The following is a 13581-nucleotide window of genomic DNA, read 5'->3' as shown; positions in this document are numbered from 1 at the left end:
ACGTGCTAGGGGTGGAACAACTAGTATCGATCAGTGGAGCCTGTCAAAGAGAACAAATCCGCAGAGGAACGTGTCTCCGAGTCTAATACCCGCTCTTGATGAAGGTACCAACTATCGTGTTTGCAAGCATGCAGGCACATGGCACAATTCATTCGCGTAAGTCTTTGAGCATTGTGACCCACTCCAGATGGTATAAAAGGAGCTCGCTTCCATTATTTCTGGCAGATATCCTCCCAAGCTCTCAAGCATATTGATAATTCCATTACCGCTTGGCTGATCAATCCCGACTCAAACGCCGACTTTCCAGAATGTCTCCTCAAATCTGTCTTCCTATCCTGGCTGCTGTCCTTGTCGCATTGGCCGCAAGGTGAGTTTTTTTTCACTTCACATCATAAGTGTGAAATCTCTAGACGAACTATCGTATTTCGGATACTGTTTAGTCCATTATTGATTCGGCCCCGTACTCAGTCCTAACCCAGATCATCAGGATGAATTCGTTTTCACATCCAATCATATTGCTCGCTATTCAATAATATGATCATTACACAAAGAAGGATATACAATTGCCCAGTTGTTATCACTCGTACCTGATCATCAGCATCAGAGTTTATTTGTCTTGCGGGCAGCCTGTAACAATTGCCTGTGCTCTATTGTTTTTTACACAGCCCATCGGAAGCCAACCCCATTATCTATGGAAGTATGACGTGTCACAATCGCAGCGATGTTAACCAGATCCTGCATCAGGAGGACTACACCAATGGCTTCTTTGCTTTTTTCCAGTTCGGACGCGACACAGCCAGCCATGAGTATTACCCGAACATGGAGTGTAACTTGGATTACAGCGCCATTGGTGGTCGTCCGGTGAGCGTCATCTTCCATCCATGTACCCTGCCTATTGGAAATACATGCAGTCAGGATTCATTGACGGTCAGCACTGCTGCATCCAATCCACACACTGTGGTCTGCTCCGACGATCCAGCTGCTGACCCAGGCGTGATCGATACTGGTGATTCCAGCATGTCCATCAAGTTCCTCACTGACGCGAGTGGGCAGACTGTGGGCTGCGCCGGGTCCCTGTGGGGCGTCCGTAAGTAATGTTTTCTTCTCAACTGCATTTACAATGAGCAGAGAGTATACAATGTATACTTGAATAGTGAAATGCATAATATAATTATTATGAATGATCTACACAAAGCAGAGGTAATGAAGGTAACAGGAATCAAGGGGACATTCGATAGCAGCACTCCAGTCGAATTTTTTTCCCTTAGCCACCCATCAGTATTTCTTGTACAATGTATAATAGTGACTTCAAGCATTTGAGGAAGCTCTTGCAGCCCCATGGTTTCTGAGGATTTCAGAACACGTGCAATAATATATTATATTATTGATCTGTATATGTTTTGCTAAACTGACTATCCCTGCAATTCACCTGTTGAATTACCTGAATATAAATGCGCCTATTTGCGGCAATCTATAACGTTATCTCTCTGCTTTTTGCATGTTGCTATCTGTGTCCTTAGCGCCATCATAAGAAGAGAAGGGTGCTCAAAGACATGGCCGTAACTCTGCATTGTTGAGAACGAGGACGTCCTGACATCCAAGCATCAAACTGCCTTAGCGTAGATCACCAAACGTAGTATATTTGAAAATCAAGATGTGCATGATCTCGTACTAATGCTACACAGCCCTTTGTAATTCACTCTGCCTCGCTTCTACTAATCGTTATACATGATTGTAGTATCCCTGTTTTGGCATTGTTGCATCATTGCATGCTCTGAGTTTGATCTTGGCCGAATTGAGGGAGAATCTTACTTTGCTTCCAAATTCTATAATAATTATTATGGTTATTTGGCAAGCTAAGTGAGGAGTTCTGACCCATTGTCTTTTATATAATTCCTTAACCAGTGTCCAGCAGAATTCAGAATTTACCAACCTATAAGTTCTTCTCCTATCTTCACAGCTCGCTAAATTCGTTATTATCATCAGTGCGTGTTCGTCATCACATTATTATACATGGGCTGTTGATCATCTAATCATCACAGTCCGTATTCCTAAAATCTCTGAACACAATGCTAATAAAGTCTGTCATCCTGACTCACACCTCCTTGTAGAAGTTGTTGAAGTGAAGCCCTGCGTGACAGAGCCCAATCCCTCACTATCCCTTATCTGTTATCACCTGCAGGGTTGACGTCCCAGACCGGCTTAGTCTCTTTTCTCTGTTCTCTTAGTACCGGTAACAGTTAGTGTGCTATTGATATTCAAACCCAGTACAATACTCATCGCAAAGATTATAGCCTCGTGTTGCTTACCTACATTGGCCAGAAATGTGGAGATTGCCATCACTAGTCCACAAGGAATACGTCGAAATTCACTTGGCAAGCCCGGCCGTGCCAGCATGAAAGACGTCGTTAGGGTACATTTTCATAACAATAACACAAACACACACACACACACACACACACACACACACACACACACACACACACACACACGCACACAGAAACATCGGGTGTTAGCGGTTGTCGAAACGAACCCCATAAACTGAGTGCATAGGATTCATCCCGTCACCGGCCAGCCTCGACCCCCGGAATCCCCAAGCACCAAAGTTGCATACTACCCATGGGAGGCCATGAAATGACTATCAGAATCAGAAAACAGTGTCACTCCTGCCAACAGATCGACAAAATAATGACAACAAAAGCCAAGGCTTGCACAACGCGTGAGCGATGGGCCCCAAACCGCACCCATCTCTCCCGCGCCCGATTAAGCCAGTCCCGATCGCTACTCCTAATCCCGCCTCCCAACCTAGCGAATACACCTTCCCTCTATATTCATGAAAGGAGGCGACACCGCCTGTTTGTGTTGCGATGTTAAAATAAACTTCAACACACACACACACAATCTCAAACTCATGTGCTTGTCGTCCGTCGTGTTGCTGAGCTGGAACCTATAGGCTCTGTGTCATTAATTATGGAGATCACCTCGCTCCTTTTATTCAGACAGGATTAGCTATCAATTGAGCTGACTTTCCTTTGCGCTACTGAAACTGTATATTTATCGCCTCTACCCACTTTCTCAGATATATTCATGCACTGTGTGCATGTGTATTGTATATGACTAACATTATGGCTATCTTTGTTAGGTTTCTGAAGATTATTTCGAACCCAAAACTCTGAGTAATAACAAAGAAGGACTTGGTTGTACCACGCTTGCTGTGTGAGAATTTTATTGCTGGGCCTGTCCACCGACCAGAGAGAACCTACTTCTTCATGTCAAAATCCATACCACTATTTGAATATTAGAAAAGAGAGGACCATAAGTTTACAAGTTATCTGTTTTGTCCAGAACTAGCGATTATAAGCAATATAATGGTGAGTCAGAACGTGCAACAATTAGCACAAAACTGACTTATGTGATACTGACATTCAATGACCAGATGCTTAGCTGCCTAGCTGCATCACATCTTCTACACTTGTAAACTTATGGTCCCCTATTAATTTTTTCAACTTCAATCCTTGGCTCTCCATCCGAATATTTGAATACTTTCGTATTTCGAAATCCTTTACAAGTATAATAATCCCCATTTACAACGCTCTCTCTATTATGCTTGCATGTTTCGCACTCTCATGTCATAAGTATTTCCTTTCTTCGTCATTCTGTGAGAGCTTGGACAATTCACTTGTCCCTGCAAGTAGGCAGAAACAGTGCCAGTTCATTCTTGCGAAGTAAAATATAGTATACCAACCAACCATGCACTATACGCAGCCTGAGGATTATATTGGATACCTGCCTAGTATCTATGTATCTATCGATCTCTCCCTCTCAGCTGCTTGCTTCATGTCAAGGGCAACAAAATTCACTATCTTTTACGACAGGAGGACGCACGGGTAACGGTAAACTGACCGGGACACTGGTTGATGATCAATTTGCATGGGAATTCTTTCATTGCTTTGAAATCTCAAATACAGCACAAACAAACGTTTTAGAAGATGTTGGCATGAGTTTAGTATCGTTTCAATCGTTTCCGGCTTCGGGCTTCGAGTATCATGTGCACAGAGATATAACATCTGACTGGGGAAGGCTTAGAAAATATGGCTTCAACATACTCAACATGCAGTTCAGAATCCTCCCCCCCCCCCCCCCTACACATGTTGATGAGACCTAACAAAGTGGAAACGGCTAGCTGTCCAGGAGGTACAGCCCACTCTACAGTATACATGTAGTCCGGTCAACACATGCCCAACACAACACTCTTCACTGTCATATCGCGTCACCAGTACTCCATACAGGTATTCTTCATCAGATCAGATTGCTGAACGGAAACAAATGAAAGAAACATCAAGTATAATTATTGCTTGCAAAGCGAAAGGAGGAAATATGGAATGCAAAAGTATAGTTTTCACTCAGTGACTGGGATGCAAATACAAAGTACTGTACATGAATTACCATCAAACGTGCCTTGGAAGACAAACATGTATACTACAATACCTGTACATCTACCCGTATATTAGAATTTCAAGAGCACAGTGACAAAAATTCGGGAGCAATCCAGGGGCAAGCATGTTTGCTACTTTGTTAAAGAAAGAACAAGATGTACATTGTAAACATCATAGTACACGCTACTTGATTACATCATAATACATGATTGTATGTTTATGTCATGCATGCTATTGGTATTCTCTGTGTCAATGCATGTAAATATACATGACATAGAAAGAGGAGGCAGGGCGGAAGCTGGAATGAAAGGTACACAGATTGGTTGGAAAGAAATTTTGGTTCTGAATATGTCAATTATGATGCTTCTATACAAATGCAAACGATATGATTCAGCTTTGCATGGTGATTGAGACAGGATGCCTTAGTGCTCCGTGTAGTGGCAGGTTTGCACGATGCCTTTTGAGCCTCTCTACTGAAGTAGTTTAGGACGGAGCTGAGGAAACGCAACACATAGAAACGCAAAAAGACACAACGTTTACTAACAGTGGCTAGTGAACGACAAAACTCGGAATTTCTGTACAAACATTAGCATACAATAATATTATTGCACCATTGCATGTTAGTGGCTTATTGCATGTTGACGGCAGGACAATGACAGTTGCGATGAGACCCGACTAGCTCATCGAACATGTACTGTGTATAATTATGTATCACGAGCGAATCACAGAATTATAACAACAGTCAATTGCAGGGAGCAGCTCTCGGATTTATCGAACCTTGACTCCACAAGGAACCTGGGTGATGATGGCTCGATTCCTTTCCGTTTTCCGAATAGGCTTGGGTAAGCCAAGAGGGGTTACGACTGTCATCTGTGTATTACAAGAAATAGAATAGTATTACTTACGGACGCCCCACATGAATCCCGCGCAACCAACTGTCTGCCCACTCGCGTCAGTGAGGAACTTGATGGACATGCTGGAATCACCAGAATCGATCACGCCTGGTTCAGCAGCTGGATCGTCGGAGCAGACCACAGTGTGTGGATTGGATGCAGCAGTGCTGACCGTTAATGAATCCTGACTGCATGTATTTCCAATAGGCAGGGTACATGGATGGAAGATGACGCTCACCGGACGACCACCAATGGCACTGTAATCCAAGTTACATTCCATGTTCGGGTAATACTCGTTGCTGGCTGTGTCGCGTCCGAATTGGAAGAAGGCAAACTGTCCATTGGTGTAGTCCTCCTGATGTAAGATCTGATTGACATCGCTGCGGTTATGGCACGTCATGCTACCATACACAATAGCTTCTGTAGGCCTGCAATAGACAGACCGCACAAATATCAACTTCAATAAGAAATAACTGCAACTTCAAGCTCTTACCCACGATTATCAGGACTCCAGAGAATTGCCTAAACAAGTCTTCTCGCTTTCTCATCAAGTGAAAGAACCAATGAATACTACGAATTACTAGCAACACAAGGGTGGTAATCATCAAAAATATGAAAATGACAAAAGTTAAGCGAATAGATAGCATGCAATAATAAAAGAAAGAAAGTAATGTGAGGTGGGAAGTGACAAACGAGGGTCTATAATACACTTACCTGCAAAGTACTGCAACCAGAACAGCCACCAGAATGGGAAGAAGGGTTTTCAAAGACATACTGAATGTTCTTAGTTCTCAAGAACGGATTATAGCGAAGTATTTTGGTAAGAGGCAAGTTGACCTTACAACACAGAAATGGGACAATTATGACAATAGCAGTCAAAACTAGCGTCTTTTTATACACGCTGCCAAACGCCTGATGCGACAATGCGACTAGCATTATAACCGAACCATTCAGCGCTGCTTCGATCTTTTCTCATGTCCGTAATAAGATGAGTGGGGAAGATGCAAAGACAGTATCTCAAAGGATATGCAGAGAGGTATGTCACAATCATAATGTGTACGATGCATGCTTCTCGTTTGATGAAGGTTAGTGCACAGGGTAGCTCCTTGGGATATGTAAGTGAAAGTCTGGAATTGCACAATCCAGGAAACAAGTACTGGACATTGGTAGCACAGAGACTAGTAGACTGGAAGAGACACATGCGATTGCAGGTGCCAAGTCAGGTCCCGACAACACCACGTAGATAAAAGTGTGTACTGCGGAATGAGGATAGTCTTCTTTCCAGCTCAACCCCACGTCACTCAGTCCTACATCCGTCCTTCGCAATGATTGTAAAGATCGTGAAATTTGTCTCTACACACGTACATCCTACGTGTGCTTTGGAGCGTTTCATATTATTGTTTACAATGTTTAGCCCTCTCCCCAGAGACATACAGAAATGGTTCGTTTGATCACCACACCACAAAATCATCAGTGCCAGCACGTTCCAAGTAACACAGCACACACGTTTTAGCGAAAGGAGGAGAATTCCTCCATTTGTGAGTACACGCATCGCGCTCATACCCTGAGGTACTCTACAGATGATCAGAGACGTCAGTTTAATTGACTGTGCTAGATTTTCCACTTCATCACAAGAGTCGCAATGACCGAATACTAGTGGTCTTAGTTATCTAAGAGGTAAACTGCGTTTTCCGTGCTCGGGAGTGGCGCAGGGTGCTGAGTGCTGAGTGCTTTGCAATTACTTGCCAATTTCCCGAGAGTACGGGAAGTTCGTTTGGTTTGTGTACACGATCAGACAGCTCTCGCCGCTCATTTTTCCTTATATCACCAACCTGAGTCCCTCTCAGGAAAAAAGGAAACCAATCAAGTAGATCACATACCACGTGTCTACCACAGTATTCGTGATTGTGAAATTTATGCTTGCAACATACCAACTGTTATGTGAGTACAAAGATGCGATAGTGACACATGTACAATGTATGAAAGAAGAAAACGCAGTATCCATTGCCCAAGGCACTTTGGCAAGAGCATAGAATTCTTGCAGTTCGTGTGACCACGGGATTGGCACAGGTCTCTTGAGAGAGGATAGGACAAAATGCTTCATCAGATATTCCAAGCTAACATTCTGAGCAATAATGCAATATTAATACAGAAGTCATTGAATAGAAGGCATCAGAATGGCAACAGCGAGCGAGATGTCATGACGGGGAAATGTGGAGTATGTTCAGCCTTTACATGCGTCTTCTACTCATTCAGATAAGGATTGGTGTTTACGTATCATGGGAAAGGTCACACGTGCTAGGGGTGGAACAACTAGTATCGATCAGTGGAGCCTGTCAAAGAGAACAAATCCGCAGAGGAACGTGTCTCCGAGTCTAATACCCGCTCTTGATGAAGGTACCAACTATCGTGTTTGCAAGCATGCAGGCACATGGCACAATTCATTCGCGTAAGTCTTTGAGCATTGTGACCCACTCCAGATGGTATAAAAGGAGCTCGCTTCCATTATTTCTGGCAGATATCCTCCCAAGCTCTCAAGCATATTGATAATTCCATTACCGCTTGGCTGATCAATCCCGACTCAAACGCCGACTTTCCAGAATGTCTCCTCAAATCTGTCTTCCTATCCTGGCTGCTGTCCTTGTCGCATTGGCCGCAAGGTGAGTTTTTTTTCACTTCACATCATAAGTGTGAAATCTCTAGACGAACTATCGTATTTCGGATACTGTTTAGTCCATTATTGATTCGGCCCCGTACTCAGTCCTAACCCAGATCATCAGGATGAATTCGTTTTCACATCCAATCATATTGCTCGCTATTCAATAATATGATCATTACACAAAGAAGGATATACAATTGCCCAGTTGTTATCACTCGTACCTGATCATCAGCATCAGAGTTTATTTGTCTTGCGGGCAGCCTGTAACAATTGCCTGTGCTCTATTGTTTTTTACACAGCCCATCGGAAGCCAACCCCATTATCTATGGAAGTATGACGTGTCACAATCGCAGCGATGTTAACCAGATCCTGCATCAGGAGGACTACACCAATGGCTTCTTTGCTTTTTTCCAGTTCGGACGCGACACAGCCAGCCATGAGTATTACCCGAACATGGAGTGTAACTTGGATTACAGCGCCATTGGTGGTCGTCCGGTGAGCGTCATCTTCCATCCATGTACCCTGCCTATTGGAAATACATGCAGTCAGGATTCATTGACGGTCAGCACTGCTGCATCCAATCCACACACTGTGGTCTGCTCCGACGATCCAGCTGCTGACCCAGGCGTGATCGATACTGGTGATTCCAGCATGTCCATCAAGTTCCTCACTGACGCGAGTGGGCAGACTGTGGGCTGCGCCGGGTCCCTGTGGGGCGTCCGTAAGTAATGTTTTCTTCTCAACTGCATTTACAATGAGCAGAGAGTATACAATGTATACTTGAATAGTGAAATGCATAATATAATTATTATGAATGATCTACACAAAGCAGAGGTAATGAAGGTAACAGGAATCAAGGGGACATTCGATAGCAGCACTCCAGTCGAATTTTTTTCCCTTAGCCACCCATCAGTATTTCTTGTACAATGTATAATAGTGACTTCAAGCATTTGAGGAAGCTCTTGCAGCCCCATGGTTTCTGAGGATTTCAGAACACGTGCAATAATATATTATATTATTGATCTGTATATGTTTTGCTAAACTGACTATCCCTGCAATTCACCTGTTGAATTACCTGAATATAAATGCGCCTATTTGCGGCAATCTATAACGTTATCTCTCTGCTTTTTGCATGTTGCTATCTGTGTCCTTAGCGCCATCATAAGAAGAGAAGGGTGCTCAAAGACATGGCCGTAACTCTGCATTGTTGAGAACGAGGACGTCCTGACATCCAAGCATCAAACTGCCTTAGCGTAGATCACCAAACGTAGTATATTTGAAAATCAAGATGTGCATGATCTCGTACTAATGCTACACAGCCCTTTGTAATTCACTCTGCCTCGCTTCTACTAATCGTTATACATGATTGTAGTATCCCTGTTTTGGCATTGTTGCATCATTGCATGCTCTGAGTTTGATCTTGGCCGAAGTGAGGGAGAATCTTACTTTGCTTCCAAATTCTATAATAATTATTATGGTTATTTGGCAAGCTAAGTGAGGAGTTCTGACCCATTGTCTTTTATATAATTCCTTAACCAGTGTCCAGCAGAATTCAGAATTTACCAACCTATAAGTTCCTCTCCTATCTTCACAGCTCGCTAAATTCGTTATTATCATCAGTGCGTGTTCGTCATCACATTATCATACATGGGCTGTTGATCATCTAATCATCACAGTCCTTATTCCTAAAATCTCTGAACAAAATGCTAATAAAGTCTGTCATCCTGACTCACACCTCCTTGTAGAAGTTGTTGAAGTGAAGTATCCTGCGTGACAGAGCCCAATCCCTCACTATCACTTATCTGTTATCACCTGCAGGGTTGACGTCCCAGACCGGCTTAGTCTCTGTTCTCTGTTCTCTTAGTACCGGTAACAGTTAGTGTGCCATTGATATTCAAACCCAGTACAATACTCATCGCAAAGATTATAGCCTCGTGTTGCTTACCTACATTGGCCAGAAATGTGGAGATTGCCCTCACTAGTCCACAAGGAATACGTCGAAATTCACTTGGCAAGCCCGGCCGTGCCAGCATGAAAGACGTCGTTATGGTTCATTTTCATAACAATAATACAAACACACACACACACACACACACACACACACACACACACACACACAGAAATACAGAAATATCGGGTGTTAGCGGTTGTCGAAACGAACCCCATAAACTGAGTGCATAGGATTCATCCCGTCACCGGCCAGCCTCGAGCCCCGGAATCCCCAAGCACCAAAGTTGCATACTACCCATGGGAGGCCATGAAGTGACTATCAGAATCAGAAAACAGTATCACCCCTGCCAAGAGATCGACAAAATGACAACAAAAGCCAAGGCTTGCACAACGCGTGAGCGATGAGCCCCAAACCGCACCCATCTCTCCCGCGCCCGATCAAGCCAGTCCCGATCGCTACTCCTAATCCCGCCTCCCAACCCAGCGAATACACCTCCCCTCTATATTCATGAAAGGAGGCGACACCGCCTGTTTGTGTTGCGACGTTAAAATAAACTTCAACACACACACACACAATCTCAAACTCATGTGCTTGCCGTCTGTCGTGTTGCTGAGCTGGAACCTATAGGCTCTGTGTCATTAATTATGGAGATCACCTCGCTCCTTTTATTCAGACAGGATTAGCTATCAATTGAGCTGACTTTCCTTTGCGCTACTGAAACTGTATATTTATCGCCTCTACCCACTTTCTCAGATATGTTCATGTACTGTGTGCATGTTTATTGTATATGACTAACATATGGCTATCTTTGGTAGGTTTCTGAAGATTATTTCGAACCCAAAACTCTGAGTAATAACAAAGAAGGACTTGGTTGTACCACGCTTGCTGTGTGAGAATTTTATTGCTGGGCCTGTCCACCGACCATAGAGAACCTACTTCTTCATGTCAAAATCCATACCACTATTTGAATATTAGAAAAGAGAGGACCATAAGTTTACAAGTTATCTGTTTTGTCCAGAACTAGCGATTATAAGCAAGATAATGGTGAGTCAGAACATGCAACAATTAGCACAAAACTGACTTATGTGATATTGACATTCAATGACCAGATGCTTAGCTGCCTAGCTGCATCACATCTTGTACACTTGTAAACTTATGGTCCCCTATTAATTTTTTCAACTTCAATCCTTGGCTCTCCATCCGAATATTTGAATACTTTCGTATTTCGAAATCCTTTATGATAATTCCCATTTACAACGCTCTCTCTATTATGCTTGCATGTTTCGCACTCTCATGTCATAAGTATTTCCTTTCTTCGTCATTCTGTGAGAGCTTCAATTCACTTGTCCCTGCAAGTAGGCAGAAACGCCAGTTCATTCTTGCGAAGTAAAATATAGTATACCAACCAACCATGCACTATACGCAGCCTGAGGATTATAGTGGACACCTGCCTAGTATCTATGTATCTATCGATCTCTCCCTTTCAGCTGCTTGCTTCATCTCAAGGGTAACACAATTCACTATCTTTTACAACAGGAGGACGCACGGGTAACGGTAAACTGACCGGGACACTGGTTGATGATCAATTTGCATGGGAATTCTTTCATTGCTTTGAAATCTCAAATACAGCACAAACAAACGTTTTAGAAGATGTTGGTATGAGTTTAGTATCGTTTCAATCGTTTCCGGCTTCGGGCTTCGAGTATCATGTGCACAGAGATATAACATCTGACTGGGGAAGTCTTAGAAAATATGGCTTCAACATACTCAACATGCAGTTCAGAATCCTCCCCCCCCCCTCCCCCCCCCCCCCCTACACATGCTGATGAGACCTAACAAAGTGGAAACGGCTAGCTGTCCAGGAGGTACAGCCCACTCTGCAGTATACATGTAGTCCGGTCAACACATGCCCAACACAACACTCTTCCCTGTCATATCGCGTCACCAGTACTACATACAGGTATTCTTCATCAGATCAGATTGCTGAACGGAATCAAATGAAAGAAACATCAAGTATAATTATTGCTTGCAAAGCGAAAGGAGGAAATATGGAATGCAAAAGTATAGTTTTCACTCAGTGACTGGGATGCAAATACAAAGTACTGTACATGAATTACCATCAAACGTGCCTTGGAAGACAAACATGTATACTACAATACCGGTACATCTACCCGTATATTAGAATTTCAAAGGCACAGTGACAAAAATTCAGGAGCAATCCAGGGGCAATCATGTTCGCTACATGTTAAAGAAAGAACAAGATGCATACTCGAAGTACATCATAATACACGCTACATGATTACATCATAATACATGATTGTATGTTTATGTCATGCATGCTACTGGGATTGTGTATACATAAATTGTACGTATCCATGGAATAAAAAGAGGAGTTAGGGCGGAGGCTGGAATGAAAGGTACACAGATTGGTTGGAAAGAATATTTTGGTTCTAAATGTGTCAATTATGATGCTTCTATACAAATGCAAACAACATGATTCAGCTTTGCATGGTGATTGAGACAGGATGCCTCGGTGCTCCGTGTAGTGGCAGGTTTGCACGATGCCTTTTGAGCCTCTCTACTGAAGTAGTTTAGGACGGAGCTGAGGCAATGCAACACATAGAAACGGAACAAGACACAACGTTTACCAACAGTGGCTAGTGAACGACAAAACTCGGAATTTCTGTACAAACATTAGCATACAATAATATTATTGCACCATTGCATGTTAGTGGCTTAGTGCATGTTGACGGCAGGACAATGACAGTTGCGATGAGACCCGACTAGCTCATCGAACATGTACTGTGTATAATTATGTATCACGAGCGAATCACAGAATTATAACAACAGTCAATTGCAGGGAGCAGCTCTCGGATTTATCGAACCTTAACTCCACAAGGAACCTGGGTGATGATGGCTCGATTCCTTTTCGTTTTCCGAATAGGCTTGGGTAAGCCAAGAGGGGTTACGACTGTCCTCTGTGTATTACAAGAAATAGAATAGTTTTACTTACGGACGCCCCACATGAATCCTGCGCATCCAACTGTCTGCCCACTCGCGTCAGTGAGGAACTTAATGGACATGGTGGAAGCACCAGAATCGATCACGCCTGGTTCAGCAGCTGGATCGTCGGAGCAGACCACAGTGTGTGGATTGGATGCAGCAGTGCTGACCGTCAATGAATCCTGACTGCATGTATTTCCAATAGGCAGGGTACATGGATGGAAGATGACGCTCACCGGACGACCACCAACGGCGCTGTAATCCAAGTTACACTCCATGTTCGGGTAATACTCGTTGTTGGCTATGTCGCGTCCGAATTGGAAGAAGGCAAACTGTCCATTGGTGTAGTCCTCCTGATGTAAGATCTGATTGACATCGCTACGGTTATGGCACGTCATGCTACCATACACAATAGCTTCTGTAGGCCTGCAATAGAGACACCACACCAATATCAACTTCAATAAGAAATAACTGCAACTTCAAGCTCTTACACACGATCATCAGGACTCTAGAACTGCCTAAACAAGTCTTCTTGCTTTCTCATCAAGTGAAAGAACCAATGAATAATACGAATTACTAGCAACACAAGGGTGGTAATCATCAAAAATATTTCAATGACAAAAGTTAAGCGAATAGATA

At 43.3% G+C, this 13581-nt stretch overlaps 4 protein-coding genes across 4 annotated transcripts; 2 read left to right on the top strand and 2 right to left on the bottom strand.

Annotated features, from left to right (window-relative positions):
• The first annotated feature begins 151 nt into the window (after positions 1-151).
• LOC135808891 (uncharacterized) lies at positions 152-2098 on the top strand. Its single transcript, XM_065322132.1, has 3 exons — positions 152-367; positions 666-1087; positions 1521-2098. Exons 1-3 carry the CDS (start codon positions 309-311, stop codon positions 1529-1531), a joined length of 492 nt encoding a protein of 163 aa, XP_065178204.1. The 5' UTR covers positions 152-308; the 3' UTR covers positions 1532-2098.
• Positions 2099-4281: 2183 nt separating this feature from the next.
• On the bottom strand, positions 4282-6424 carry LOC135810749 (uncharacterized). Its single transcript, XM_065324215.1, has 3 exons — positions 6044-6424; positions 5342-5757; positions 4282-4930 (listed from the first exon to the last, which is right to left on the bottom strand). Exons 1-3 carry the CDS (start codon positions 6100-6102, stop codon positions 4920-4922), a joined length of 486 nt encoding a protein of 161 aa, XP_065180287.1. The 5' UTR covers positions 6103-6424; the 3' UTR covers positions 4282-4919.
• Positions 6425-7772: 1348 nt separating this feature from the next.
• Positions 7773-9720, top strand: LOC135808890 (uncharacterized). Its single transcript, XM_065322130.1, has 3 exons — positions 7773-7989; positions 8288-8709; positions 9143-9720. The coding sequence occupies exons 1-3, from the start codon at positions 7931-7933 to the stop codon at positions 9151-9153; spliced, it is 492 nt and encodes a 163-aa protein (XP_065178202.1). The 5' UTR covers positions 7773-7930; the 3' UTR covers positions 9154-9720.
• A 2160-nt stretch (positions 9721-11880) lies between these two features.
• On the bottom strand, positions 11881-13452 carry LOC135810748 (uncharacterized). The gene is made up of 2 exons (XM_065324213.1): positions 12953-13452; positions 11881-12541 (listed from the first exon to the last, which is right to left on the bottom strand). The coding sequence occupies exons 1-2, from the start codon at positions 13338-13340 to the stop codon at positions 12531-12533; spliced, it is 399 nt and encodes a 132-aa protein (XP_065180285.1). The 5' UTR covers positions 13341-13452; the 3' UTR covers positions 11881-12530.
• Between the last annotated feature and the right edge of the window lie 129 nt (positions 13453-13581).

Source organism: Sycon ciliatum, chromosome 2 (genome assembly GCF_964019385.1).
Source record: "Sycon ciliatum chromosome 2, ocSycCili1.1, whole genome shotgun sequence".
Lineage (NCBI taxonomy): Eukaryota > Metazoa > Porifera > Calcarea > Leucosolenida > Sycettidae > Sycon > Sycon ciliatum.
Note: the sequence above shows the minus strand (reverse complement) of the source record. Positions and strands in the feature narration are given on the sequence as shown.

Bases quoted from the DNA above. Each gene is read 5' to 3' on its own strand.
- LOC135808891 (XM_065322132.1), top strand. From the start codon at position 309: ATGTCTCCTCAAATCTGTCTTCCTATCCTGGCTGCTGTCCTTGTCGCA. The intron at 368-665 runs GTGAGTTTTTTT...TTTTTTACACAG, and splicing joins CTTGTCGCATTGGCCGCAAG to CCCATCGGAAGCCAACCCCA.
- LOC135810749 (XM_065324215.1), bottom strand. From the start codon at position 6,102: ATGTCTTTGAAAACCCTTCTTCCCATTCTGGTGGCTGTTCTGGTTGCA. The intron at 5,758-6,043 runs GTAAGTGTATTA...TGTCTATTGCAG, and splicing joins CTGGTTGCAGTACTTTGCAG to GCCTACAGAAGCTATTGTGT.
- LOC135808890 (XM_065322130.1), top strand. From the start codon at position 7,931: ATGTCTCCTCAAATCTGTCTTCCTATCCTGGCTGCTGTCCTTGTCGCA. The intron at 7,990-8,287 runs GTGAGTTTTTTT...TTTTTTACACAG, and splicing joins CTTGTCGCATTGGCCGCAAG to CCCATCGGAAGCCAACCCCA.
- LOC135810748 (XM_065324213.1), bottom strand. From the start codon at position 13,340: ATGACGTGCCATAACCGTAGCGATGTCAATCAGATCTTACATCAGGAG.